Source organism: Aspergillus candidus (assembly GCF_002847045.1).
Source record: "Aspergillus candidus strain CBS 102.13 unplaced genomic scaffold BDW47scaffold_1, whole genome shotgun sequence".
Classification (NCBI taxonomy): domain Eukaryota; kingdom Fungi; phylum Ascomycota; class Eurotiomycetes; order Eurotiales; family Aspergillaceae; genus Aspergillus; species Aspergillus candidus.
Genome location: NW_020194006.1, coordinates 811,737 through 837,215, shown reverse-complemented (window position 1 = coordinate 837,215; position 25,479 = coordinate 811,737). Strand labels below are relative to the sequence as shown.

Here is a 25,479-nt window from a genome sequence, read left to right as displayed (position 1 = left end):
AGATAACCCTAGCTAGATGAAGACGGGGGCTGTATGGACTCATGTATCGGCCTAAGTTTCCTACTCTGAATACCATAAGGCTACTTGGTTGCATATATACCTGCTGACAGATCGTATCTATCAAGAAAACAAACTGTCAACAAGATTCACATGCCTTGCAATCATAAAAAATTGCAACTACACGGAGCAAATCTCCTAGACCTGGAGAGTCAAGCGGAACAGTCATTGTTATCAACTCGATGGCAAGAAATACCAGCCTCGGCTGGACTCGTACAGCTAACGGTCCAGGGCGTGGACGTCGGCTCTAATGACCCGATCGATCGACCACGCGGAGAAGTACACCATCGGCCCTATGGTAACCTTAATTTATTTTCACTATATGCAGATAGATGATTTATGAAAAGAAGCAAAGAAACAGGTAAGTAGATGAGATGGGAAGGTTACATTGACTTCTAGGTGCTGAGGTGAAGAGGTGAGACATGCAGAGCTTATGCAGTCAGCTGCGACGAGGTCTTACTTTAACTATAATATACCTGGTTAGATGGTTGCTTCTCTGCTTACGGCATGATGAGACATCATGGTGGCTTTGGGGTTTGTCTGGTGACCTGTGCTGGCTTTGGTCCTGCAGGTTTGTTTGTCTATCATGGATAGGTGTGTAGGTAGGTCAGAAATATCCGTTCGATAGTCTTTCGATAGTATGGTTTTTATAATCCACAATCTACACACTGGTGCGTCAGACTGGTAACAATGGCGAGTGTTGACCTATAGGTGGGAATATGCAATGAGGAGATGGCTCCTTCATGTCGAGAGCCTAGATACAGCCAGGAACCAGGAAATGAGATAACATTATAATACATGTTCCTTTCTTATCATGAAAGACCGCATATCGATCATACAAAGATCGTTGATAGAACCATACTGTCATGTAGATTTAAAACCCATGTATCAACATTATCCAGACTTGGTCTTCTTCTTCGGTCGCGACTCTGCCTCGGACATATCTACATCGTCGTCGCCTCCACCCGAAGCATCTTCCATTTCAGCATCGCTTCCGCTGCTTTCGTGTGCAGAATCGAATTCTTCAGCCACGTCGGAGTCCGAGTCGGCCTGGAAGTCTTCGTCGATAGATTCTTCGTCCTCGTCGGCTGAGCCGCGGTCGGCTCGGACACCGTCGTCATCGCTTGATCCCATGGCGTCGTTGTCGAGGGCGGCTGCGATGAGCGATGTAGCCTGGAGTGGTTGTTAGTTAGTTCATTATAATGTGTTGATTTGACCGAGGAGCGGACGGTGTCATGATGACTGTAGGTGATAAGGTATGACTTACGTCTTCCGACATTTCGTTCTTGAAGCGAATGCTCTTTGCCTTGAAGAATTCCTCGAGGGGTTGTTGTTCCTCGCTGTCCAGCTGTCAGTATTGATAGTCATTGTTTGGAGGTGGAGACGGCATCATACCGGTTGATGTTGCTGAATTGGTGTTCTCCCATGCCGGCCTTCAAGCTGACCGTAATGTCGAATGTGCGGCTGGCCGACACGGCACCGCCGACTCGCGACATGGTGATGACGGCAATGTTCTCAAGTTGAATGTACGTCGCCGGCTTCGGAACGAAGATCAGACTCTTGTCCAGGAAGTACAGCAGACCTTCGTTGGCCTTGATCGAGCATTTGACTCCGCTATGGCCGTGGTGGCTGCGAATTGTCAGCGAATTGTAGCTCGATTAGCAGCATTCTTCGAATTACTAACCTGACAAAGTCCTTGGACGGCATGATAACCTTCTTCCCCGACAAGCCACGGAAGACCTTGGTGACAACCTGGTGGATGGGCTCCTCGTAGCGAGACTCCAGCTTATCCTTGTAGCGGCTCTCCAGCAAATCACTGGAAGATATTAGCACACATCCAACGCCCATCAGATGGAAAGCACTCACTCAGTCATGTTCAGCTCCAGGCTGATCTCATCGTCCAGTTTCAATTGCATGACAAGGAACGGATAGCGGGTTTGGCCTTGTCGCAGCGGCGGGTCAAGACCCAAAACGATGAGAGTGTGGGTATCGTCATTCTTCGGTAGCAAGAAAAACTTCTTGATGGATGCGTATTGGATTTTATAGTCGTAGGTCTTACCCCGTAAACGGAAGGAAGCCTCGTACATGTCGATATCGAAACGTCCTCTGGAAACCATATGAGCGACTCCCACACACTCCGGGTGCTAGAGCAGAGGGATGGAACATACCTGGGCGTGAGATGCAGAACATCCAAAAAGGTAGCAAAGGTATCGCCCGCCACATCACCAATCTCCGCCTTATCCATAAGAGTCTCGTAGAAGAGGTTGGCCGCGTTTTGCTCTTCCACTTCGTCCTCTTCTCCTTCTCCTTCTCCTTCTCCTTCTCCGTCCTCTTCTGCGCCCTCTTCCTTTTTGACGCTCTTGTCTGTCTTCACTGCGGTTCCAGGGATGTAGAATCGCATTTCGACCAGCTCATCAGGGCCAGCCGCAGCCTTCTGTCCACGGTTCTTTGTGCTACCAGCAGGCTGCTTGCTGGTCTCGTCGCCATCGGCATTCAAGGCGAATTCCACCGCGACTTCGTTTTTCCCGGCAAGGTTCGTGTTCGAGATTTCGGAGTACGGGATTTCGAAGGCAGGGCGGTTCTGCACGTTGAACGCCAGCTCGGCCTTGGTGAACTCTGCCTTGCCCCAGTTCCAGCCTCGGAGCGCTCGTTCCCTGGTTTCCACATTGATGCCATACCAGTTCTTGAATGTTTTGCTCAACCGTTCCAGGTCCTAGATCAACAACATTGAAGCGTCAGAAAAGCCCATCCCAATGTTTTCTGTAGAATTCAGTCCCGGGAGCACATGGGGTTACATACCTCCTGATCAAAACCATCGAGCTGGATCACACCCGAGGTGCGCGATAGAATTTTCAGTTCAAACCCCTTCGCGGCTCTGGTCCACTGGGCCGCGCCGATTTCGCTACTGTCCAGGGTAAAAGTGTCACCTCCACCGGAAGGCTTCCATCCTAAACCACTTTCCGCAAGCTTGCACTTTCCCGGTTGCTTCGAGAGGTCGAGGTAGATGTTGTCAAAGCTCTCCCTGATGAGGCCGTTAGCAGGATAGACACAGCGACAGGGACAGACGGATCATACATGTTGGAGATGCTCTCGGAGGTTGTCGCTAGAGAGATAAACGATTTTTTATTTGAAAGGTGTGATATGGGCGACCGGGAAAAGGGATGGTAAAAGGAGTATACCCAAGATCGCTTGAGCAATGGAAGATTGAAAGCTGGGTGGTTAAGCTTCTGATCGAACAAACTTCTTTGAGAAGTTCGCGTTGCGCGGTCCCTGTCGATACGCGGTGCGGCAGGCAAAGTTACTTGCTCGGCCGGCGCCACTTTCCTGCTCGATCGAGACTAGCGTACTGCCTCAGGCCAGATACTACTCTACTCCATAGTTATATGAAGTATCTCAACTTACAACTCACAATAGCATTGAGAATGGTTTTATGATATTTTATTAGAGAATTTCAACTCTACTACGACATGGTAGTCACTAGGGTTTTACAGTAGTGAGGTGGCGGTGCACATGAGTCTTTAGCAGTAGTTAGTCTACCGGAATATATATCTCCAGTTATGGGGGTTATTGCTTGATGTGTTCTACGTATAGAGTGTTCCAATGGACCAGTAGGAGGTTGGCCATCTCTTGTGTGAAGTCCTCACTGGCTCATCAGGGCCTAAGGTACACAGCTAATACCGCTACTACAATCACTGCAAGATAACGAGTGAATACGGAGCATATTGACTATTTGAAATGTTCTGAAGTACTGCTATCATGCCATTAAGCTTTCCAAGGATACAGTATATAGACTACCTAGAATCTAAAAGGGCGTTAACGGCCATGGTCATCGTTGGTCTATTCAATCTATTTACTCTTCGCCATTGTATCAAAGTACCGAATCGGCGTCTGGTCGGGGTTGATATGAGTGGTATCCCATCGTTTAGTGTAGCCTGTATAATGATGTTGAAGGCCAAACAGTCTGTTTCATCATGGCTGGAAAAGACACAACGAAAGAGTAATTGCATCTACAGAGAGGAATAACCATGCCCTTGATATATGCAAAGTACCAAATAGCCTCTTTGCCCTTACCTACCTAATACTGCAACTTATATCGATCATGTTCTCCAAAAAAATGCAGAGTAAGACGTGGAATATGGAAGTACAAATCCCGAATTGCCGAACCTCAGTATACGCCCAGCCAAATTTGCCTCATGCCAGGAGTGCCTCGGAGGAAATGATATACCACCAAAGGCAGGGCCACCTGCTAGGGCTGTGGATGAGAAATGCGCTTTGATTCTGTATCCATGGGAACGGAAGTAGCAGAAGTTAAAGAGCCTAGTCATCAGGAAATAACCATGATCAGTATACGAGTAAATCGACCTGCTTATGCAGTATGCGTTGAGGTGGAAGGCCTGCATGGATGTGCTTCCTGCATGTACACCAGACACGCTCTGTCGAGGGTCATGGAAGCTCTGAGGCGTGACTTGTTTGATACTTGCATAAGTCGACCCTGTTATAAATCTTATTAGTCTGCCTGCCGTGTCGTTTCGGTATTTTATTTTGATGATATCCCTTCCGCCATTTAGATCAATAGGGCAAGACTCCAGAATATTAAATGGAAATCAATAACCCTATTTTAGTCTGACCATTGTTCGAGTCACCTTTAACCAGGTGATCTCTATGATCAGCACAGGCATGCTCCAGTTAACACAGGAAACAAAATTCCCAGGGCAAGTCATCCATGGAAGACATTCCACAGTGTTTCCAGAGTAGCAAAGTACATATGCATGTCCATGAGCAAGCTATATATAAGCTGATACATGCTGGTGCGTCGACCCAAAGCCCATACACGGCTGGAACGACTAGCGCATCCGGATACGTCATTTTGATGGCTGGAACAGTTTGGAGTGGGGGGGAGAAGGAGTAGATAAGAATCTTCGACTTGTCAACTAAGAATAACCCACACACTGCAAGGTGTATGTGCAGGTGGACATGATTATTGCAGCTCTCAAACTCTCCAATTTCCTCTTATTATGTTGTCCTTAGTTGTGGTTAATATTGATGTTTAATATGATTTTCAGCCACTGGTTTGCATGTGGAGGTTGATTGGTATGCAAGCACTGGGCGGAACCGACAGGAGACTGGGAGTGGTCGGCGGTAGCTGTGATTGCGATCCGCTTGGCTTGTCAGGATACGGTATTATATTACCGGAACAAAGTAGATCCCCGGGCAACCCCTCAAACGGTTCACTTCGCGTGACGGGCCAGCCCGTGGGTCGACCAGGTTAAAAGTGGAGGGATTGGAAGGGAACAACAAATAAACATGACCACCTAGACATGACACTAGTAAGACTGGTAAACAAAACTAGTACTAGTACCGGTACTAGTCTCCCCTGGGCGTTGCTAATAATGGTCACGGCCTGAGTCTCCCTCTAGTCTGTCTCTGTCTCACTCTCAGAGAGAAAACCAAGACTCTGCTCATCTTGGTTCTGAACAAACACGCCCCTGCCATGTCACTCTTTCGGTCCATCCAACTGTTGCCAGTCATTCGTTGACATTTTTGTCTTGCTGTTGGGCTCTTGGTCAGAGAACACAAGAGTACCGTTCATTCTTTTTTTCCCTATCTTTATTTTAACCTTCTTTTTTTCATTTTTGTTTTATTCGGCTCATCTTTCTGATCCATTTCATTGTGGATGTCCCGCCCATCTCAACATTCCTTTTCGTGACGACTCCTTTTTTTCGGTCTTTGTGCCTTTCGTGTTGGTGGCACCTGGGCCTGTTTTTACTTTTTCCTATTGGTTTTATTGTTACAAATTAACGACCTCCTCGTTCGTTCTGTTATTGGTGTCTGATACGATCTGATTTCAACTCCCCCCTTTTTCCCTCTCTCAACATCCATACCCTCGAATTCGACATCCGACCACCGCGAAATCGCCGTATAGTTGGCCTTGGGCCTGTCGTCGCGAACCCTAAACAATGAGGGCCTCCTCACTGTTTGGGCCGGCGGCGGCTGGTTTATGGACCGCCTTGATTGGGCTAGCTGCCTCAGAGGTGTCGTTTGATTCCGTCTCCGAACCGAAGCTGGATCTCGCGCCGCTGGGTCAGATCGCCCTGACAGGAGATTTCGCCGCCGTCTCTCTCTACAACTACGAAGACCAGACCGAGTCCGATTCGTCCAAAAACGGCTCCCAGTCCATCCTCATACCCCTCCCGAACGGAGGCCTCACGTCAATATCGTCCTCGGACGGGGAAATCCGGGCCGTGTGCTCGTTCACCCAGAAGGATGGAACCGACAAGGGCCTGTTCGTCGCCGGAAACTTTACGAAATTGGGCGGAGTGAAGGCGCAGGGTGCGGCGCTGTTGGATCCCAAATCGAAGAAAGTAACCGCCTTGCCGGGGTTGCGGGGTTCAGTGTCTGCCCTGCTGTGCGATGAGGAAACCGACAGCGTCTATGTGGGCGGCAATTTGAAGTACAAAGACACGTCCAATGTGGTGGCGTGGACCGGGAGTGACGGGTGGAAAAGTCTCCCGTTCGATGGATTGAACGGACCGGTCACCTCGATCTTGAAGAACTCTGACGGTCACATCGTCTTTGGAGGCTCGTTCGACGGCGTGGGCAATGCGACATCGTCCAAGAAGCACCAGCAGATCGTCAACCTCGACAGCGCCAAAGTCACCTCCGACGCGGAATCCCCCAAGGGTGGGTTCAGCGACCCTCGCAACATTATCTGCCAGGCAGGTGGGGGTGACGGCGAGGGAAAGACGTGGCTACTGAACGATAACTCCCCCGGATTCTGGCGTGGGGACATGGGCTTCCAGTACACCCCCACCAAGATCCGGCTGTACAATACCCATTTCGAAGGAAGGGGCACCAAGACCTTTATGCTCCGCGCGCTCCCCGACAATGGGATTATGAACCTCACCTACACCGATCCGAATACGAACAAGAAGGCCTTCTGCGACCAGACCTGTGAGCTTTCGCATGACGACAGCGAGGAATATAGGGATTTCGAATTTGTCAATTCCATCGCCATGCAGGGGTTCATGTTGGAGATTAAGGATTGGTACGGACCCGGTGCCGGCCTGAACGGCATTCAGCTATTCTCGAAAGATATCCTTGCGTATGCTGTGAACGACTTCAACGAGCCGTCCTGCGGGGGCATTGAGAACCAGTCCAAGTCGACGAAGAAGGGCTCTTGGTCCGCATCGAGCAAGGACCAGTCATCCTCGGGCTTTCTGACCGCCAAGGTTTCTGATTCCTCTGCGTCCGATACCGAGGTCGTCCTCCAGCCCGACGTCAAGCAGCCTGGAAAGTACGATATCCTCCTGTACACCCCCGGTTGCCAGCAGGACGACACCTGCGACTCGCGCGGCGCCGTCAACGTCAAAGCTACCCCTACGAGCGATGCGGCGGATCCAATCGAAACGGAGATCTACCAGACGAACCTGTTCGACAAGTACGATACCATCTACACCGGTCACGTGGATGCCAGCGAGGATGGGTTCCGTCCCCGGGTCGTTTTGACGCCCAAGGGTGGTCAGGGCGATCAGACTGTCGTTGCATCGAAGGTCAAGTTCCAACTGATTAAGGCCTCGAAAGGGTTGAGTGGCCAGTTGAACGGTATCTACGAGTTCGACCCGGCCTCGAAAAAGCTCGACACCGATTTCACCAAGTCGGCGACCAACCGCATCGGCTTGGAGCTGGATGACAAAGCCTCCATCGAGACGCTGGAAAGCCATGACAACGTGATCTTTGCGGGTGGTGATTTCTCCAGCGCCGACCTGAGCAACATCCTCTTCTACGAACCGGACGGGAACGCCACGGCGCTGCCCGGGAAGGGACTGAACTCCGAGGTGTCGTCCATGTCCGTCGTGGACAAGGTCCTGTACGTGGGAGGCAACTTCACCGATACCGCGGCCGGTGGCGACAAAGGTCTCAACCACATCGCGGCTTTTTCGCTCGATGACAACAAGTGGTCAGCGCTGGGCGGCGGTGTCAATGGGCCTGTCAGCCAGGTGGTCTCGCTGTCGCTGAATGTGTCCTCCAAGATCGACGACACCGAACCTCTGGTCGGCATCAGCGGTAACTTCGACAAGCTGCTTTCGTTCGACAAGAACCCTTCGACCAATGCTTCTGGCTTCGCCATCTGGGTTCCCTCCGAGAAGAACTGGCTGCAGAATCTCGGTGACAGCGAGATGACCTTCGGCGGGCACCTGTCGGCTTTCATCAAGGCGGGCAATCTGAGCATCATCGCCGGCAACGTTGGATCCGGAGGTCTTGGTGCTGCGGGCGCTGTGGCTTTGCACGATGACGACAAGCTCAGCCTGGAGCCGCTGCTCACCCCCAAGAAGGCCAGTGGCCAGACCTACGCCGGTGTTTACGACAAGTCCGATGGTCGCAACCTCACCATCTTGGGTGGTCGCTTCACCGCCAACGGCAGTGACGGCTCCACGGTGGAGAACATTGCTGTGCTCGATGGCAAGCACGACACCATCACGGGCCTGGGAGGCGGCATCGATACCAATTCCACCTTTATGGCCCTCACCGTGTGGGAGAACACCCTGTACGCCGGTGGTAATGTTACCGGTTCTCTGGGGAAGACGCCGCTCAACGGGTTCATCGTGTACGACTTGGAGAACAAGACTTTCCCGCAGTCGCAGCCACCCATGTTTATGGGCCAAGATGTATCCGTCAATTCCATCGCCTCCCGCCCTGGTTCGCAGGAGATCTATTTCGGTGGAAATTTCGAAAAAGCCGGGGCTCTGCCCTGCCCGGGCGTTTGTTACTTTGACAAGACCGAAGACTCGTGGAACCGACCGGGTGTGTCCCTCGAGGGGTCGGTCCTGGCTCTGAAATGGGTCAACAAGGATACCCTGATGGCCGTTGGAGACCTGCAGGTCGATCAAAAGGACACGGTGGTCGCCACCTACACGGTCAAGGGACAGACCTGGAAAGCGTTCAAGGGAGCTTCCAAGTCCGACATTCCCGGAACCATCACGGCGTTCACTCCCGCCAGTGCCGATGTGTCCAAGTTCTGGCTCGCCGGAGAGAAGGACGATGGGACGAGTTTCCTCGTCAACTACGACGGCACTAAATTCGCATCCGCTGGGAACGACGTCTTTGACAAGGAAACGACTATTCGGGGACTCGAGATCATTCCTCTGAAAGCGAGCCATGAGCAGGCCGACCTGCTCCGAAACGATCAGACCCTCCTGGTCACTGGCCAGCTTATGATCCCCGACTTCGGACATGCCTCGGCCGCTCTTTACGACGGGCGCTCGGTGACGCCTTTCATTCTGTCGTCCAAGTCCGATGGAAAGCCGGGCAGTATGTCTCAAGTGTTCTACGAGAACAAGAACCCTTACACTAGTGAAGGTGAGTCCATTCTTTTTGATTTATTTTCTACCAAGGTTTTGGAGTTGTACTGACGAACGTAGGAAAACATCATTCGAACGGAATTGTCGTGTTGGTCTCGTTCTGCTGTGCGCTCGGCTGCGTATTCCTCATTGTCATTGCCGGTATCATCTTCAATAAGATCCAGCGCCGTCGCCAAGGTTACATGGCGGCGCCACAAACGGTTGGAACGGACCGGCCGTCGAACATGCAGCGGTTGCCTCCAGAGTACCTTTTCAACTCGTTGAAACAACCCAACCCAGGCACTCCCGCGATATGAAGACTCGACCTTGACATTCTTTCCGAAAAGAAACCAAAAAAAAAGCAATCTTGACATCACTCCGCTTGATCTTTGTTTGACATCTCAGAACGGCGTTCTTGGGACACAACCTGATTTATACCCTTAGCTTAATCTTTTTCTTTTTTTGCTCTTGCACTGATTTGATTTACCATTCTATTCTCCGCCTTTGATATCCCAGGAGGTTATATTTTTGTGAAGCTTCTTTATTTGATTCTACTTTTTGCCTTCTTGCATTTGGCGATTATACCCGTCATCTGATCCCCCTTTTTTTTCCATCTCACGATTTGGCTAGGGTATTTTCTTGTCTATAACACCCTTGTCGAAATCCTGTTATTTTTTCTCCCCGAACTCTTTGTGTTGAAATTTCAAGTTTTGTACCATAGTCTCCCAGTTGGGACGACTCCGTGTGTCTATATTCAGTTCAGGTGCCTTGCTTGAGAGAAAGGTTCTGCTGAGGTGTGTGGACATGTACATAGTCCGTGCGAGATCGCGGTAATGAACAATAATGCAGGTTGAATTGTATTTGCTTGTGTGTAGGCCAGTAGTTAAGTGACGAGGGATCTATCTCATAGGATGGTGAGTCGGGGGCAGTGCTCTGATTACGGCAGAATGATGTTGACTGGTCTCTCGTCTGTGCAAGATCCCTGTCGCTGTGAAGTCATGGTGCATTTGTCGGTTGTTGAGCCGTGATGCTATTAGGTGTTGGATGGGGCGTGGTAAACTGCGGAGGGAGGCTATGTGATTCTTTTGGTGGGGGAGTAGTAGATTAGGCACTATAGTGAGTCATGTATACTGTTACTGGTAGAAGTAGAATGTCCCATGTACCAAGGCACCACCTCCATACCTACTGATTGTGAGCTGAATGGAAATCAAAGCTATACTGACAGTCTAGAGAGACCACACTATTATTCTATTATCTATTGAATTATATAGGACTATATTGTGGGAGGGTTCCCCGCAGATCCAACGACCCGGAGGAACGATAGTCCATTCTAATGCCTACTCCGGAGTAGACCCCATAACTTCTTAGGTACCTTACTAGTGACTACTTCCCCCCCAATACCCCAATAGGTAAGCAATCAACCCCGGGGATTCTCCTCTCCGTTCCCCGCTTCTTCTGTCTTTCACTCTCAATTGTCTCTGGACTTTCTTTCCATCTCGTCGTTATTATTGAATATCACCATATTTGTCTATTTTATTCGATCTTTTTTCGTCCATCATCTATACTTCCTTTTCTTCACCCTCCTGGTATCTTCAACACCTACACCCACCCAGACTCTCACCCCAGATCTTACTGGGTCGATCTTGGTCCCCATCGAGATTATTGGCCCACTCTTCCCCCCCCGTTTTTTCTTTTCGAATGCTGCAATTCACTCGACCTCGTTACTACCCGGGATGCGATCTCGCACAGGCTGGTATGTACTTTAATACTTTCTATGGGTTCTACTCTATATGAATATGGAAATAAAAGAAATATTGTCATGTCGCGTCGCGTGATGGGGATAGATGATACCCTGGTATTTGTCGCAGAGACGCTAACTGCAGTCTGTCTTCTCTCACAGCTTGACGTGTCGTACTCGGAAGCTGAAATGTACGTGCCACTCCTTCCACCTCGACGATTCTCTACACACACACACACACACACACTCCCGCGCGTTCACTTCCTCTACATATACCTTATCCTCTGTGGACCAAAGTTGACGGTTGACGGATAGGCGATGAGCAAAAACCCGAATGCTCGCAGTGTCGCAAAGGTGCCCGGGAATGCCGTCCGAGCGAAGGGATCATCTTTCGCCATCAGCAGAATGCGTCCATGAACAAGAATCTGGAGGATTGTGCGAGTGGCCGCGGGAGTTTGAAGGGGTTTTATTCGTATAAGAATACTTTTGCCAAGGATGTTGTTTGGTTGGATGTTCCGAAACATGGTATTTCCTTCTTCACCTCTTTTTTTTTTTTCTCCCCTCTTCGCGGCGGACTAACCTGACTTCTAACCCCGTTAGTCGTCTTCGTTGATAACTCCGATCCGTATGCAGAGGAACTGGAAGCGGCCCTCGGAGAGTCCGAGGCCGCCATCCTGGCCGCAAAATCACAGACTCGCGAGTGGAGTGCCCAGCGGAGTACACCGGCCGATAGCGAGACTCCCGGTTTAGAAGCCCTGTCGACGGCGGCAGCGCACGATCGCCTTCCATATCCCTCCCTGAACATAGACCAACCATGTATGCCCACGCCCGACAGCACCACGACCTACAATCATGTCCCCGCCTCTTCAGTATCGTCCGGTCCCTCTCCCCATCAAGCGCGCAGTGTGTTGCCGCCCCAAACATCTCCCCCTCTTTCGGTTGCCTCGAACCACAATAATAATATCAACTTCCTGCTCAACCCCTCTCAATCTCTGTCGCCGCCCCTCGATCCTCACATCCGTAATACGCCAGACCGACGAAATTCGTCCATGACCACGAGGTCCGTCGCGTCACGGGGTACCAGTGCCGCGGAAATAAAATCCGAGGCGTCCGTGGAGACCGACCACGAATCCGCCTTTTTGTTGCGACACTTTTCCGAGTCCCCAGGACTATGGTAAGCATTGCCGCTTTAGCGCGCACGGTAGATTGCTGACTGGCAGCGTAGGATGGACCTCTTCGATCTGGGGACGTATTTTGCGTCTTATGTCCCCGTGAAGGCGCTTCGGAATCCTCTCTTAAAGTATGCAGCATGTGCGTATGCTGCTAAACAACTGGGCCGTGTCAAGGGAGCAAAGTCTCCGGCGGGTGGGGTCTGTTCCAAGCAGGCGTCGATGGAAACCTGGCCCAGCACGACCAAGGTAGACTGGACGTGGTACGGCGCCAAGTATTATGAAAAGGCCATCCAGCTTTTGATGAAAGAGTTGCAACCCGACAAGGGACCCCCGCCGCTCAGCACGCCCGAGGCGTTCGGTCAGTGGCAGGCCGCCGAGCTCTGCGAAGAAGCCAACAATCCCCGTAAGCGGAGGCGACGTTTCTCCGAGAGTCGACTATCGAACGGAGTCCACTCGGACGAGATCCTGGCCGCGACGGCCATTCTGTCCGTGTATGAATTCCTTGACGCCACAGGGCCCGCGTGGAGCCGCCATCTGAGCGGCGTGAAGTCCTTGCTGGATGTAGCGGAGGTCGGCATGATGCCTCTGGAGCAGCGAACGCCTGTGGGCGACAACTCTTTCCAGACACCCAAGAAGGTCGCGCTGTCTAAAGCACGCAAGGCGACATTTTGGAACTTTGCCCGGCAGGATTACCTGGCAGCCTGTGAGTGCCTGCACGATGCGATATGAAACCGTCCACTGTTAACCAGCCCAGTCATCAACGAGAGTCAAACGCGGCTCAACACCGACGACCTCGTTCTGTGGACCGAAGCCGGCCTCCAGATCGACAGCGCGGGCTTCGTATGCTCCGCCAATCCGAGCGCACCCGGGTACCACGAAGGCGAGGAGCCCATGAAAGAGGACCTCATCGGGAACGGCCTCATCTGGATCCTCTCCAAGATAGTCAACTTCATCAACGCCGGCAGCCAAGTGCACTTTAACCAGAGCTCCGTCGACACCGGCCCCCTCGGCCTTACCCCGCAGGTCCTGCTAGAACGGTGGTACCGTCTAGAAGCCGAGCTGGACGTCTGGCACAGCGGGCTACCAGACACATTCCGCCCCTGCGCTCGCATCGAGCCATCAGGCAGCGACGCCGCCAGCGGCTTGATGGAAATCTGGTACAGCCTCCCCCTATGCTCATCCGCCATGCAGCATTTCCATATGGCGCGGATCCTCCTCCTCATCAACAAGCCGCACGAGTCGACCAGCGGACGCAGTACCATCACCAACAGACTCAACTCCTACCGCTCCATCGAGAACGACATCCGCCTCCACAGCCGCGAAATCGTCGGCATCTCGATGGCGCGGCCGCACGGCTCAGTGAGAATTAATAGTCTCCAGCCGTTGTTCGTCAGCGGGCAGTGTCTCACGGAAGCGCCGGAACGGCGGATGGTCATGCGGTTGCTGCATGGGATTGAGACTGATTTGGGTTGGGCGACGGGGTATCGTGTGAATCAGTTGCTGAGGGAGTGGGGGTGGGCTGAGGAGTCTCGTGACGAGGGCGTTCCGTGATTGGCGAGTGGCCCTGGCCTTCTCAATGATTATAGTCCGACCTCGGTGTGACCTCAGTCCGACCTTCTCAGTCCGACCCCGGATTTCAACGGGTTCTCACGCCGCCGGTGTCTCGCTTCGAGATATGCGAGGATATCTTGACGTAGACACTGAGCCTGATCAGGACTGTGCCTAGTCTCCGATTCAAGACATATGCCTCCACCAAGTCTCGGAGACGGACCTTAACTCGCTTGCATGCGGGTGGCGTTCACGCACGCCCTCCCACACCAGCGACGATAACCGTGTACCCATCGCAAGATGGACAGCTTGCAGCTTCATGTAAGAGTGCGGAAGTGGAAGTGGATTTTAAGAAGCCTGTACTTTTCAGTGATACCACTTTTGATTTTGCTTGGTTTGGTTTGATTTTCCGGGTTGATGCAGCACGAAACGAGGACGAATGATCCTCCAATTCTCCGCTCTTTTTATCTTTCTCTTTTGTATTCCGCACATATGTTGAGACGAGTGTATGTATGCATGTTAATAGTAATTAGCGAGATAGCATTTCATAGCGTGGAGAGGATGTTAATGTATGTATCAGCAGCCGTTAAGGCTGGAGAAGTGAGCAAGAATGTCAGAACCCAAAAGGTGAAGAAACCAGTGCCGAAAACAAGATGAAGGCGATCTTCCCTTTAAGAAACCTACCCAGTAAAACGAGAGGAAAAGGGAAAGGAAGGGAAAGGGTAAAAAAAAAGTATGCGTCTTCGGCAGAGTTGCCTGTCCATGTATGATAGATACTACAGTCATAGTGCAGTGGAGTGGAGTGTGCAGTGGATATTCGAGGCTAGGCACAGTCTGCCAGGGTTTGCGATATTTTATTTCATTTCCCCATTTACATGTGGACGTGGATGGGAGAATGAACTCATCATGCGGTCCACAGGTAAGGTTGGAATGTAAGTCAAGTCTGCCGGGTCCAACCGTGGAAGTTACTTAGTTCTCCACTGTCTTCCTCCCTAGGTACCTAGGCAGGTTATACACCCTCCTTTCTTTCACCAGGGTATAATCAACCTACTAAAATTGGCTTCGGCAGGCTGAGCTTCAGTTACCTCACACCCGACCTACAGGGTAGGTTAGACTTAGTTAACTCACTTAGGTCCACTACTAGACAAGGTGGATCGATCCGCTGATCGGCGCGACGGAAGGTATCCCGACCCGGGTATAACATGTTTCCTGTTGTTCGGACTGTGGTTTAGTTACTTGAGTTAGTTAGATTAGTTGTGGTATATTCTTTACAAGTAGGTATTCCTATTCTTAGTCGACTTGGTTAGTGGGTAAGTGAAGAAGGTAGGGAGAGAGGTGGGAGGGAGGTAGAATCCACTTCCAACTTTTTGTCCCCCTCGGGTTGATATACTCCGTACAGTCTAACGTCATCGTGCGTTGTGGTTTGGGGTTAACTTCCCTTGAAAGTTGGTATGTTTTTGTTCGAGTAGTATATGTGGATACTGGCAATGAATTTGTTAAGCATATTTTCTTACTATTTTACTTTACATCCTTTTAAGTATTATGATCATGTCTGATTTCACTATCGGGTCGTGCGGGTCCAAACTACGGAGTAGTCCTAACAATACCGATCATCCCGGTTTACCTAGGTCTTTCTATTCCACTCAAGAGACTGGAGGCTGCTGCTAGTCTGCTACTCACTTTCTTCTTTCAGTGTATTGCCAACGATGCGTTGTCATGTCCTACCCCATTACTTATTCACGTTCTTCCTGTATGGAGAGCGAGGAAAGTAACCCGATTGAGATGATCCGGATATCGGCTATAATCGATGCAGGGCTAGGAACAGTCAACAGGGATGGTAACAGCGGATGTAGATCTTGGTCATTACCGTATATTACTATTGACTGGTTGACTGCTGGCTATTCTGTGTTTTGTAGTCGTACGGAGGAGTAGGGAATGGGTGCTTTGTGGTTGTGTCCTTGACGAGAGTCTTTGTATAGATAGGGGCTGTTGGATCTTATGTAGGATTGGAAATGATGATAGGAGGTTTAGTCTGACCTCATCTGGTTGATGTCAGTTCTGGCTACTTAATCAGTCCACGAGGCACTGCTTGTCTGTCGATGTCCGTTGGGTAGAGAGTTAAAACAGTGTGGTGAATGCCATTCGGCCTTGTATTGTGTATGTAGATGTAGGACCTTATAGACGTATAATTGCCAGTAATCAACCCTTGGTGTAGTCTATCTCTTCAGCCTCTTCGACATCCTCCGGGTGGTCACCGTCTGCGACGCTTTAACCACAGCGCCAACATCCTCTTCACCTTCGTCCTTCGGCTCAGCCTTCACCACATCCTCTAGCTCAGTCTTCACCACATCCTCCGGCGCCTCCCTCTTCACAGCAACAGCAGTAGTAACCTTCGTCTCAACCTCCACTTGATTAGCATCAGCATCCGTAGGTTCCTCCTTCACATCCACGTCGACCTTCACGGCCGACTTCTTCGACGTAGCCAAGCGATCTGAAAACGACTTCAGGTCCGCTGTGAACAACACGCTGTGGGCCCACCCAGCGTCTTTGCCCCACAGCTTGCGGAAGTGATTGCCCACTGCGTCGTATGTCGCCTTCGTCAGGGACTTGTGGGATCCTTTGCCGAATTTGTAGTCTCGTTGGGCGATTTGCCAGACTGTCAACAGTTAGCGAGTCTGTCGCAATGCAGAGAGAAAGAGAAATACCATGCGTATCAACCGGAACAGACTCCCCCCACCCCAACCCCATCAAACATACACAATCCGCAACCTTAGGCCCAACCCCCTGCAACTCCAGCAATCCCTCATGTGCCCTACGATACCCCTCCCTCCCCGCATCCTCCATCTCCCCACCACCACCATCAGCAGGACTCTTTCCAAAAGCAGGAAACTCCGGGTTCGCCAGCGAACCCAACCACCCCTTCTCCCGCTTCTCCGCAACAATAACCGCAGTCTGGTAGATATACTTGGCCCGATACCCGAAACCCAGCTCGCGCAAGCGGCCTTCAACATCCGCCCCCGTCAGCGCCTCGGGCCCAGGAAAACCGTGGTAGGCGCGGCCGCCAACACTAGCGACGAACGGCCCGTAGTGCACGCACAGCTTCTCGACCATCTGCGAGATGCGCGCGATGTTGTTGTTGCTGCTGCAGATGAAGGAGACGAGCGCTTCCCAGGCGTCCTGGCGCAGGATGCGGATGCCTGTGAACTGGGGCGCCTTTTTGCGGAAGTTGGGGTCGGAGGAGGACCATTGCGCGTAGAGGGTTGTGAGGTTCGAGGAGAGGTTGAAGTAGTGGGTTAGGAGGGCGGGCGTGTCGTCCGGTTTAGGGTTGGATGGGGCCGCCGGGGGTGAGGTGAGGTAGGTGCGGTAGTAGAGGTTTGTGGGGTCTTGCTTGAGAGAGAGGAGACGGCCGTGGAGGACGCAGCGCCATTCTTCGCTGTCGGGGACGTTGTGCCATCTGTTGGGTATTAGTATTCTGTTATCGTGATTGGAGTTGATGTTGTGGTTGCGGTGGATGGGTGGTGTACCGGAAGGATTGGCCGCATCGCAAGGTAGTGTTAATGCAGAGCTCGCTCAGACTGACCGGCAGCTTGCGCCACTCTGAAAATGCCCCAGCTGTCATGATTCCTCTTTAATTGGGGTTGAATGTAGAGGAGTAAACTTCTGTCGCAATCCAAGAAAAGGACATTCTGCCGGACTCCGTCCTGAAATAGAAAGCGGTCAGTAACCACTCCGCATGGCAAGCGCGCTAACCGCTTCGACACTAGACGCCAGCGGCTGCTTCGCCGATCGCCTCAACTGCGAGTTTTCCCTGAGTGAAGCTCGCTCTGTTCCAGATTTCCTCTCCGCGATCCCATTTTTTAAACTGATTTTCCATCTGACTTGAAACTTGTTGCTGTTCTTTGGTACCATACACTGCTTATTTGAGGAGTGTTGTACCGCAGTTAGCTTTGGACATTTGGCGAAGGGGAACAGCGCGTTCGGACAGATTATTCCATCAGGATGAACGGGGATACGTACTCTTCCAGAGGTGAGTCTGACATGGTCGAGTACGGTGCTCGTCAGGGGGCTAATAAGCCGGTCGCAGACTCTGGTCGCCCTAGGGACTACTACGTAAGTTTGATAACGTTGCAAGCCGCATCCCGTCCACCCAGCTAATCCGTCCGATGCGCAGCGCGACGAACGCCGTGAACGCGGTGGTGACAGGGGCGAGAGAGGCGGACGCGGAGAGAGAAGACGCTCGCGGTCACCCCACTACGGCCGAAGCTCCCGACGCGAGTACGAGGCCGACTCGTATTCGTCCAGCCGCGACTACCGCGCCAGAGAACGAGAGGACCGCTACTCCAGCCGGAGAGACGATCGGGAATGGGACCGGGACCGTGGTGCCGACCGCCGGCGCAGAGACGATGATCGGCCGCCCAGACGGGAGCGCGATAGAGATCTCTTCGAGGAGCGACCGCGACGGGAGAGGGAGCGAGGAGACCGCGACCGTGAGGGTGGTGATCGTGACCGTGAGAACCGGAGGGAGCGCAGAAGGAGTGCCACGCCTCCCCCGCGCAAGAGGGAGGCCACGCCCGACCTGACGAATGTGGCGTCGGTGCTGGATCGGAAACGTCGTCTGACGCAATGGGATATCAAGCCTCCTGGGTATGAGAACGTGACGGCGGAGCAGGCTAAGCTTTCAGGTGAGTACGCTGTGCGCTCGCGTGGGGGAGACCGGGTTGGCTAACAGTTGTTCCTAGGGATGTTCCCTCTTCCTGGCGCGCCTCGCCAGCAACCTATGGATCCCAGCCGCCTTCAGGCGTTCATGAACCAACCCGAAGGCGGATCGGCCGATAACACCACGCTCAAGCCGTCTAACTCGCGCCAGGCGAAGCGTCTGTTTGTCTACAACGTTCCCCCGACTGCTACCGGCGAGACTATCTTGTCGTTCTTCAATGTCCAGCTCAACGGCCTCAATGTCATCCAGAGCGTGGACCCCTGCATTTCCGCTCAAGTGTCCGACGACCGGAGCTACGCTTTGCTGGAGTTCAAGACGCCGAGCGATGCCACCGTTGCCCTCGCGTTTGATGGGATCCAGATGGAGGAACACCAGACTATGGGCGAAAAGGGCGCGCAGGGACTTGAGGTCCGCCGACCCAAGGACTACATCCTCCCTAGCGCACCGGAGCAAGAGTACCAGGAGGGCGTCCTGCTCAACGAGGTTCCCGACTCGCCCAACAAGATCTGCGTGTCCAACATCCCGCATTACATCCCGGAGGAGCCCGTGACGATGCTGCTCAAGTCGTTTGGCGAGCTCAAATCATTTGTGTTGGTCAAGGACAGCACCACGGAGGAGTCTCGAGTACGTATATCTTGCGAATCAGCTTAGATCACAGCTAACTAGATATAGGGAATTGCGTTCTGCGAGTACGCCGACCCCGCCGCTACGAGCATCGCCGTGGAAGGACTCAACGGGATGGAGCTGGGCGATAGACACCTGAAGGTGGTGCGTGCCAGCATCGGCATGACGCAGGCCGCGGGACTGGACATGGGCGTCAATGCCATGTCGATGTTTGCCAAGACGACGTCGCAGGATCTGGAAACCAGCCGTGTGCTGCAGCTGCTGAACATGGTGACACCGGAGGAGTTGATGGACCCTGATGACTACGATGGTATTTCCTTCTTTCTTCCCTCGATGTTCTATATGGAGGACTAACGATTTCTAGAAATCTGCGACGACGTCCGCGAAGAATGCTCCAAGTACGGCCAGATTGTCGATCTCAAGGTGCCACGCCCATCCGGCGGAAGCCGACAGTCTCCCGGCGTCGGCAAGATCTTTGTCAAGTTCGACACGGTGGAATCCACGACAGCAGCATTGAAGGCGCTGGCCGGGAGAAAGTTCTCCGACCGAACCGTGGTGACGACGTACTACAGCGAAGTGAGTTATCATCTACCTGATCATGTCAAAACGATACTAACAGACACAGGAAAACTTCGACGTGAGCGCCTGGTAATGTCAAAAAGGAAACGGAGAAGCGAAAATGAACAGTATGATAAGGGCTGAAAAGAATGAACGTATTCTGTCGTATTAATTTTCATGGTGGATCCGATTCCGATTCCACCTCCTGTTGTTCTTTATTTCTTTTCTTCCCTTGCGCGCCTAATGTGACCAGCTAGCTGGATGTGACAGCGGCCATAACACAGACCGACAGACCGACAAACAGCAGTGACGAAGTAGGCTGACTGAATATCCAGCGGGTCGCTGGCCTGGCTTGACTTTTTTTTTATGATGTACCATAGCGGGAGATGATAACATTGGACTATTTGCTGGGTACCCTAGCTCTGTAGAATGACCTGAACACCTAGGTAGGTAGATCCGGGATTTACATCTGATTAACCAGGGCAAAGCCCGTAAATCAAGCAGTGGTAGATCGACCTCGGAGTCAGTAGCTCGATATCCATTCCTCAGATGAAGAAGCAGATCTACCCTCGGCGTGGCGAGTAGGTAGGTAACTAACTACTAACTAGGTAGAATCCCGACGCGGGGCAAGACTGAAGATCATAGTCTGTAGATTAAGTGCCCACCTCTAGGATGAATATGCGTGAATACATAGGTAGATCAGTGAGGAGTGGGCGAGTGAGGAGCGGGACGTGCATACTGCATGTTGGCGAGGCGATCTTGGGTTTATCGTGTGATATTCGGAGTAGGTAGATACTCTCACATGGGAATGGGCTGTGTTATAGTAGGCAGGTAGGTAGGTAGGTAGGTAGGTGAGTAGGGTAAGCGAGTATAGGTATGTGTGTCACAGCGAAGGAGCAGGATCAGACACGCACGGACGAATTCCACACATACCTCGTAAGCGAGTAGAGGAATATCGTCTACGAAACGAAGCACAGAAGCGAATTCAACAGGGGATAGATTCCTGGTTCCAACTCCCGACTCTTCTCGTCGTATAGATCTTCCAGTCTACTCTACTCTGTTCTACCAACCGACGGATAAATCATGAGTACCACCACCACTACTCCAAGAGAAAGTATAGGGCTACTAGTCGACAACCGAACCGAACTGAAACAACACGACAACAGTCACGACCCCAACAGCCGAGTCCAGACGGGAAGATCGACGCCTCCTCTGCTAGATGCCGAGCCGGGGAGAGCAGGAGGAGGGATCATCCGGACGAATGGCTATAGAGTGGTTATTGAAGTTGATAAAGTCTAATCGTTCCCTGAATATTGCCGTTGGTGGTGGATGGATGACGCAGAGGTGCATATGGTGAGGATGGGATTGTATGGTAGAGTAGAATATACCTTGTATGGATCCATGTATGGATATGAAGTGTGGAGGAAGTGTGGAGGAAGTGTGGGGGAAGAGGGGAGAGGGTGAACCGCGGTACATGCATCTCCTGAGCATGGGTAAGTACCTGGTTAGTTAGAGTTGGTTGGTAGTTATTATTCAGAGGTGCTGTAGGTCTGACTGGGTCTGTTACATGCCGAGAGACATGTGTTGCTCGGTATATCGATAAATGTATCACGCACATATTTTAGCTGGACATACAGGTAGGTAGGTAGGGATAGAGCAGGGTTGATATCTACTGCCGATTTCTGTAATTTATTATCTATTGATTCATTGATTTAATCAATCTACAATTGTATGTCAACACTGCTAACTTACTGTGTCCGGAGTACCTTTTAAGATAACTACCGTGGTATTGCCGACCAATCAGTAATGATAAACAGAGTTCGTCCGAACCGAACCAAGCCGAAACAGCGAACAGTGGAGAAGGACAATCAGGAGGAGATCCGAAGAACCGACCTGTTCGTAGTGAATACTAGATTCGCCATCTGATTCCGTATACCTAGGGTACAGAACATATCGGTCAACATCCACTCCCATGAAATCATACCACAAGCAAGTCAACCTAGGTACAATGCAATCCACCCATTCAAGCGAAAGCAAGGCGAAACCCAAAATGCGGGGAAAGACAGACTTCGGGTCCGGGGTAAATAATAAAAATACCATCCCACGATCTAACTTATTTATTACTGGTTCGTAATATCTACGACCGTGGCTGCGCCAACGAGTCTAAAGGATGTATTAAATATGTTGTATATAGTATCTACACGTGCGTGCTTACCGAAGCTAGAGACTGAACCTAGGCAAATAAAAACATGGCACGCCAAGAACAAAGTTACACAGTAAAATGTAATAATAATTGGGAAAAAGGATCAAAAAAGAAACCCGCCCATTTCCTGATGGGAATTCCCGACTCCTGCCATCCTGCGGGTTTTGGCTTAGCCGTAGTTGGCTCGTCTAGTGGTTCCTCTTTGGACATCCTACAGACAGCGTGGTATATCTGTTGGATCGGCTGATGCCGACGGGGACGGGATATAGGAGGATTCGGAATATTCATTCATTCATTCATTCGCACATGTTTATGTTTGTTTGCCTGTCCGTAAGACTGACAATGGGCTGGGCTGGGCTGGACTGGACTCAAGGTGAAAATTTCTTTCTTACTGCCCAGACATTTCAAGGATCGTCTGTTGTCTGTGCAGTCGGGAAACAATAGTCTCGCTTTGACTGTGTTCATCAATCCATGCCCCCCCCCATATTCTATTCTAGGTTTTGACTTGGACGATCCGAGGGGAGAGAAGACCCGATTCGGTTCAATTGATGATTTCCCATGTTCTTTTTATTTCCGTCTTGTGATTCGTGCCAATCATCCAGGTCTGGAATTCATTCGGCATTGTAGATTCCAAGGCACCATTCCATCCGTAGGCGAATGTCGTTGGTTTAACACGGACCTTGGCCCTAGGCGCAGCAGGACCTAGTATACTAGTAGTATATTCAGCCGTTGGGCTAGCCGATGGTGGGCATCTCTACTGAATTGTACGTATTATACGTATTGTACTGTATGGTGCTGTATTATTTTGTATTGCATGTATGTATGTATGGTGTATCATGTATAGTAGTCGTGGTTAAACAGGGGTATAGTAGAGTCGTGCATCGTCAGAATGCATAATACGCTGGCGCCAAAATGTGAATATACAACTTTCTTCCCTTATTTTTCGTAGAGTTCTGAAAAAAAAATAGTGCAATCATGCCCCCCGGTAGGTCGTGCCCCGGGCGAATGTCGCTTCCGGGTCCCATTCCCGGCCGGATCCACCCCGTGGGGATGTCGGGGGTCGCGGCCCTGAGAAGCTCATCGACGGACGTACGTATCGTGCGTCGCGTCCATGCGAACCGGCCCCGGGCACCGGGCTCAGGGTGCCGGCTGTGAAGGCGGGACTGGGGGTGCGTAAAACGGCGGAGTCGGGGCTCTTCATGGAGTTGAGCATCTCGTAGGTCCGCGGGTCGGTCGGCTGGCGTTTGCGCGCGTCGACAGAGACGAACTCGTTGCGCTGGTTCCGCTTGGAGCGGAAGAGGTCGATCCAGCCGGCGAACATGGATGGGCGCGCTAAGAGGATGAAGTTCCAGAGGCCGACCAGCGACAGCAGGATGAGAACGGCCAGCAGGGTGGCCTCGTTGGGACCTAGGTTGGTGAACTTGTGGGCGCAGGCCGCGCTGTCGCCTTGCTTTTCGATCAGGCACAGAAGCCACGGCATCGCCTCGACGGTGTTTTCCGGCGTCACCTCGAGCTGGCGGTCCATGGTCATGAAAATGACGGCGAAGAAGATCACGTTGCCGATGATGATCAAAATTAGAGCCGCGCCGCGCCACTGTAGCTGCAGCACGCGCCGGATGCGACGGTAGGCGTGGCGGGCGGACACGGTGCGGACGCTGGCCGAGTATGACGGCAGCGCGGAGCTGTTGGTCGTGGAGCTTTGGTCGAAGACCGACTTGACGTAGATGCGGATGCAGTAGGCCATGGTGACCATTTGCACTACCAGCGCCGCCCCGGCAAACGCCATCATCGGTGCCCAGTAGTCCTGCACACTGTGCTTGATGTTGACGTGACAGGTACCGCCGAATCGATACGACACGCCCGTAAAGACCATCATCACGGCGAGCCCGATGGCGGGGATGCCCCAACCGCAGATCAAGGCTCCGTACATGAATTTCTTGCCGATAATCACCTCCCAGCAGACCTGCAGATGAAACGCCACAGTGCGGATGAAACCTGAATCATGTCAGTACCAAAGTCCACATACATATATATATATATATTGAATGGAGAAGGTTCGTACTCCACATGATGACCATCCACCCCCCAAAAAGAAGAAATGCGCCGGTAAATGCGCAGGAGATATCGGAATACATATCATTCGGGGTGATTGGATTGTAGCATTGATTCGGTTTGATCCCAAGAGGGATGATGAACGCAATCTGGTCTCGTCAGTACCTCACGGTAGCCTCCCTCCTCCAATCCTCGGTGCAAGTCTCACCTCCATAAAGGCTATCCCGAGTGTAATGCATATGCTCAGGTAATGTCGATGGGTCACCTTCACGGGAAGTACGACATATGAGAGGAGTATAAAGATACAGAGAGGCAGAGTGGCCACGGCCAGCCAGGAAGCGATCTGCGATTTGGGTTCGATGTCTACGCGCAACTCCTGTCAGACATGGGACTTCCCCAGGACCGTCAAAGCCAACATACCTTCACCGTATCGCCATTCGGCCATGGGGCATGGAAGACAGCAAGACGCTTCTATGTCCATGAGGGGAATCTGTTTGCAATAACGCCCCCCAATAACTGAACATTCAACACTCCCCGGTTAGCCTGTTTCCCCACCAGCAGGAACTAGTCGATCATGGGGCACATACATCCACCCTCGGAGGGAAAGAGGGATTCTTGGAGGAATGGGGGCGGACAGACCCCGTTCAAGGTCTGATTCCCCATACTACGGTCCTCGAAGGAATTCATCGTTCTGTCAAAGCGTACTGAGAGGATGGTGACGCTTGCGATGTCGGTCGGAAGAGGATCATAGTATGGAGATCCAGCTGGTCAAGGAAGAGAGGGTGTACCACCTGTGCGCGAGACTCGCGACCACAAGTGAATGAGGAAGACGAATCCGGGGGAGGGGGGTTGGTGGGGATACACAATCACATATAGACGAGTCTAAGAGGGAGGCAAACGGAAAGGGAAAGAAAAGAAAAAACGGGGGATGATGTGAAACATGGGGGAGAAACATTCAGATATACCAAGGAAGTTGGATAGTAGGGTGGATTTGGAGTCAATGATGTACAGAACTAGAGCCGTTGGTAGTACCGAACCCAGGGTACTTTTCCTCTCGGACCACGAGCGGAATGAACACCAGACGATTGGACTCGGCGCATCAGAGAGTCCTCCACAACCGTCGCGCGAGATGAGCTTGGCAGGAGGACCGAGAGAGGGGAGAAATGAATTGTAGGATTTCATTGGGTTGGGATATCCATGGATCAGGATGGATCAGGGTCATCGCTGATAGATTACTGAATAGATTACCGAGATCTTCTCTTGACTATGGGTAATACGGTATTACCGGTCTGTAAGGAGACGGTACTGTCGGAGAGTCTTGGTTATGGAGTAACCGACAGGACCAGGAATCGTATCCTGGTTTGATTTATTTATTTTGTCCTATTTGATTTTTACTTTATTAATATTCTATTATGTTATTTTTATTATCTTATTTTCTTGTGCTATGTTATTATGTTATTATTGTTTTTTTA

The 25,479-nt window shown here is 51.6% G+C and overlaps 6 protein-coding genes across 6 annotated transcripts; 3 read left to right on the top strand and 3 right to left on the bottom strand.

The window, feature by feature from the left end:
• Positions 1 to 768: 768 nt before the first annotated feature.
• BDW47DRAFT_97640 (FACT complex subunit POB3) lies at positions 769 to 3,282 on the bottom strand. The gene is made up of 8 exons (XM_024820463.1): positions 3,133 to 3,282; positions 2,857 to 3,079; positions 2,226 to 2,770; positions 1,924 to 2,163; positions 1,742 to 1,873; positions 1,453 to 1,686; positions 1,325 to 1,397; positions 769 to 1,230 (listed from the first exon to the last, which is right to left on the bottom strand). Coding segments are annotated over exons 1-8 (1,728 nt in total). The 5' UTR covers positions 3,135 to 3,282; the 3' UTR covers positions 769 to 951.
• A 2,228-nt stretch (positions 3,283 to 5,510) lies between these two features.
• Positions 5,511 to 10,250, top strand: BDW47DRAFT_97639 (putative cellular morphogenesis protein (Rax2)). Its single transcript, XM_024820462.1, has 2 exons — positions 5,511 to 9,414; positions 9,477 to 10,250. The coding sequence occupies exons 1-2, from the start codon at positions 6,015 to 6,017 to the stop codon at positions 9,710 to 9,712; spliced, it is 3,636 nt and encodes a 1,211-aa protein (XP_024676683.1). The 5' UTR covers positions 5,511 to 6,014; the 3' UTR covers positions 9,713 to 10,250.
• Positions 10,251 to 11,128: 878 nt separating this feature from the next.
• Positions 11,129 to 13,856, top strand: BDW47DRAFT_130409 (uncharacterized protein; the record flags this gene model as incomplete). The annotated part of the gene is made up of 6 exons (XM_024817096.1): positions 11,129 to 11,148; positions 11,296 to 11,324; positions 11,449 to 11,658; positions 11,734 to 12,307; positions 12,359 to 13,008; positions 13,060 to 13,856. 6 exons carry the CDS (start codon positions 11,129 to 11,131, stop codon positions 13,854 to 13,856), a joined length of 2,280 nt encoding a protein of 759 aa, XP_024676682.1.
• Positions 13,857 to 16,069: 2,213 nt separating this feature from the next.
• Positions 16,070 to 17,472, bottom strand: BDW47DRAFT_121772 (8-oxoguanine glycosylase OGG1; the record flags this gene model as incomplete). Its single annotated transcript, XM_024815700.1, has 3 exons — positions 16,070 to 16,509; positions 16,559 to 17,307; positions 17,378 to 17,472. The coding sequence occupies 3 exons, from the start codon at positions 17,470 to 17,472 to the stop codon at positions 16,070 to 16,072; spliced, it is 1,284 nt and encodes a 427-aa protein (XP_024676681.1).
• Positions 17,473 to 17,693: 221 nt separating this feature from the next.
• BDW47DRAFT_97627 (splicing factor u2af large subunit) lies at positions 17,694 to 20,162 on the top strand. The gene is made up of 6 exons (XM_024820461.1): positions 17,694 to 17,963; positions 18,025 to 18,535; positions 18,593 to 19,194; positions 19,243 to 19,504; positions 19,559 to 19,770; positions 19,820 to 20,162. Exons 1-6 carry the CDS (start codon positions 17,853 to 17,855, stop codon positions 19,844 to 19,846), a joined length of 1,725 nt encoding a protein of 574 aa, XP_024676680.1. The 5' UTR covers positions 17,694 to 17,852; the 3' UTR covers positions 19,847 to 20,162.
• Positions 20,163 to 22,823: 2,661 nt separating this feature from the next.
• Positions 22,824 to 25,086, bottom strand: gprM. Its single transcript, XM_024820460.1, has 5 exons — positions 24,595 to 25,086; positions 24,428 to 24,523; positions 24,216 to 24,370; positions 24,018 to 24,156; positions 22,824 to 23,950 (listed from the first exon to the last, which is right to left on the bottom strand). The coding sequence occupies exons 1-5, from the start codon at positions 24,692 to 24,694 to the stop codon at positions 22,929 to 22,931; spliced, it is 1,512 nt and encodes a 503-aa protein (XP_024676679.1). The 5' UTR covers positions 24,695 to 25,086; the 3' UTR covers positions 22,824 to 22,928.
• Positions 25,087 to 25,479: the final 393 nt, after the last annotated feature.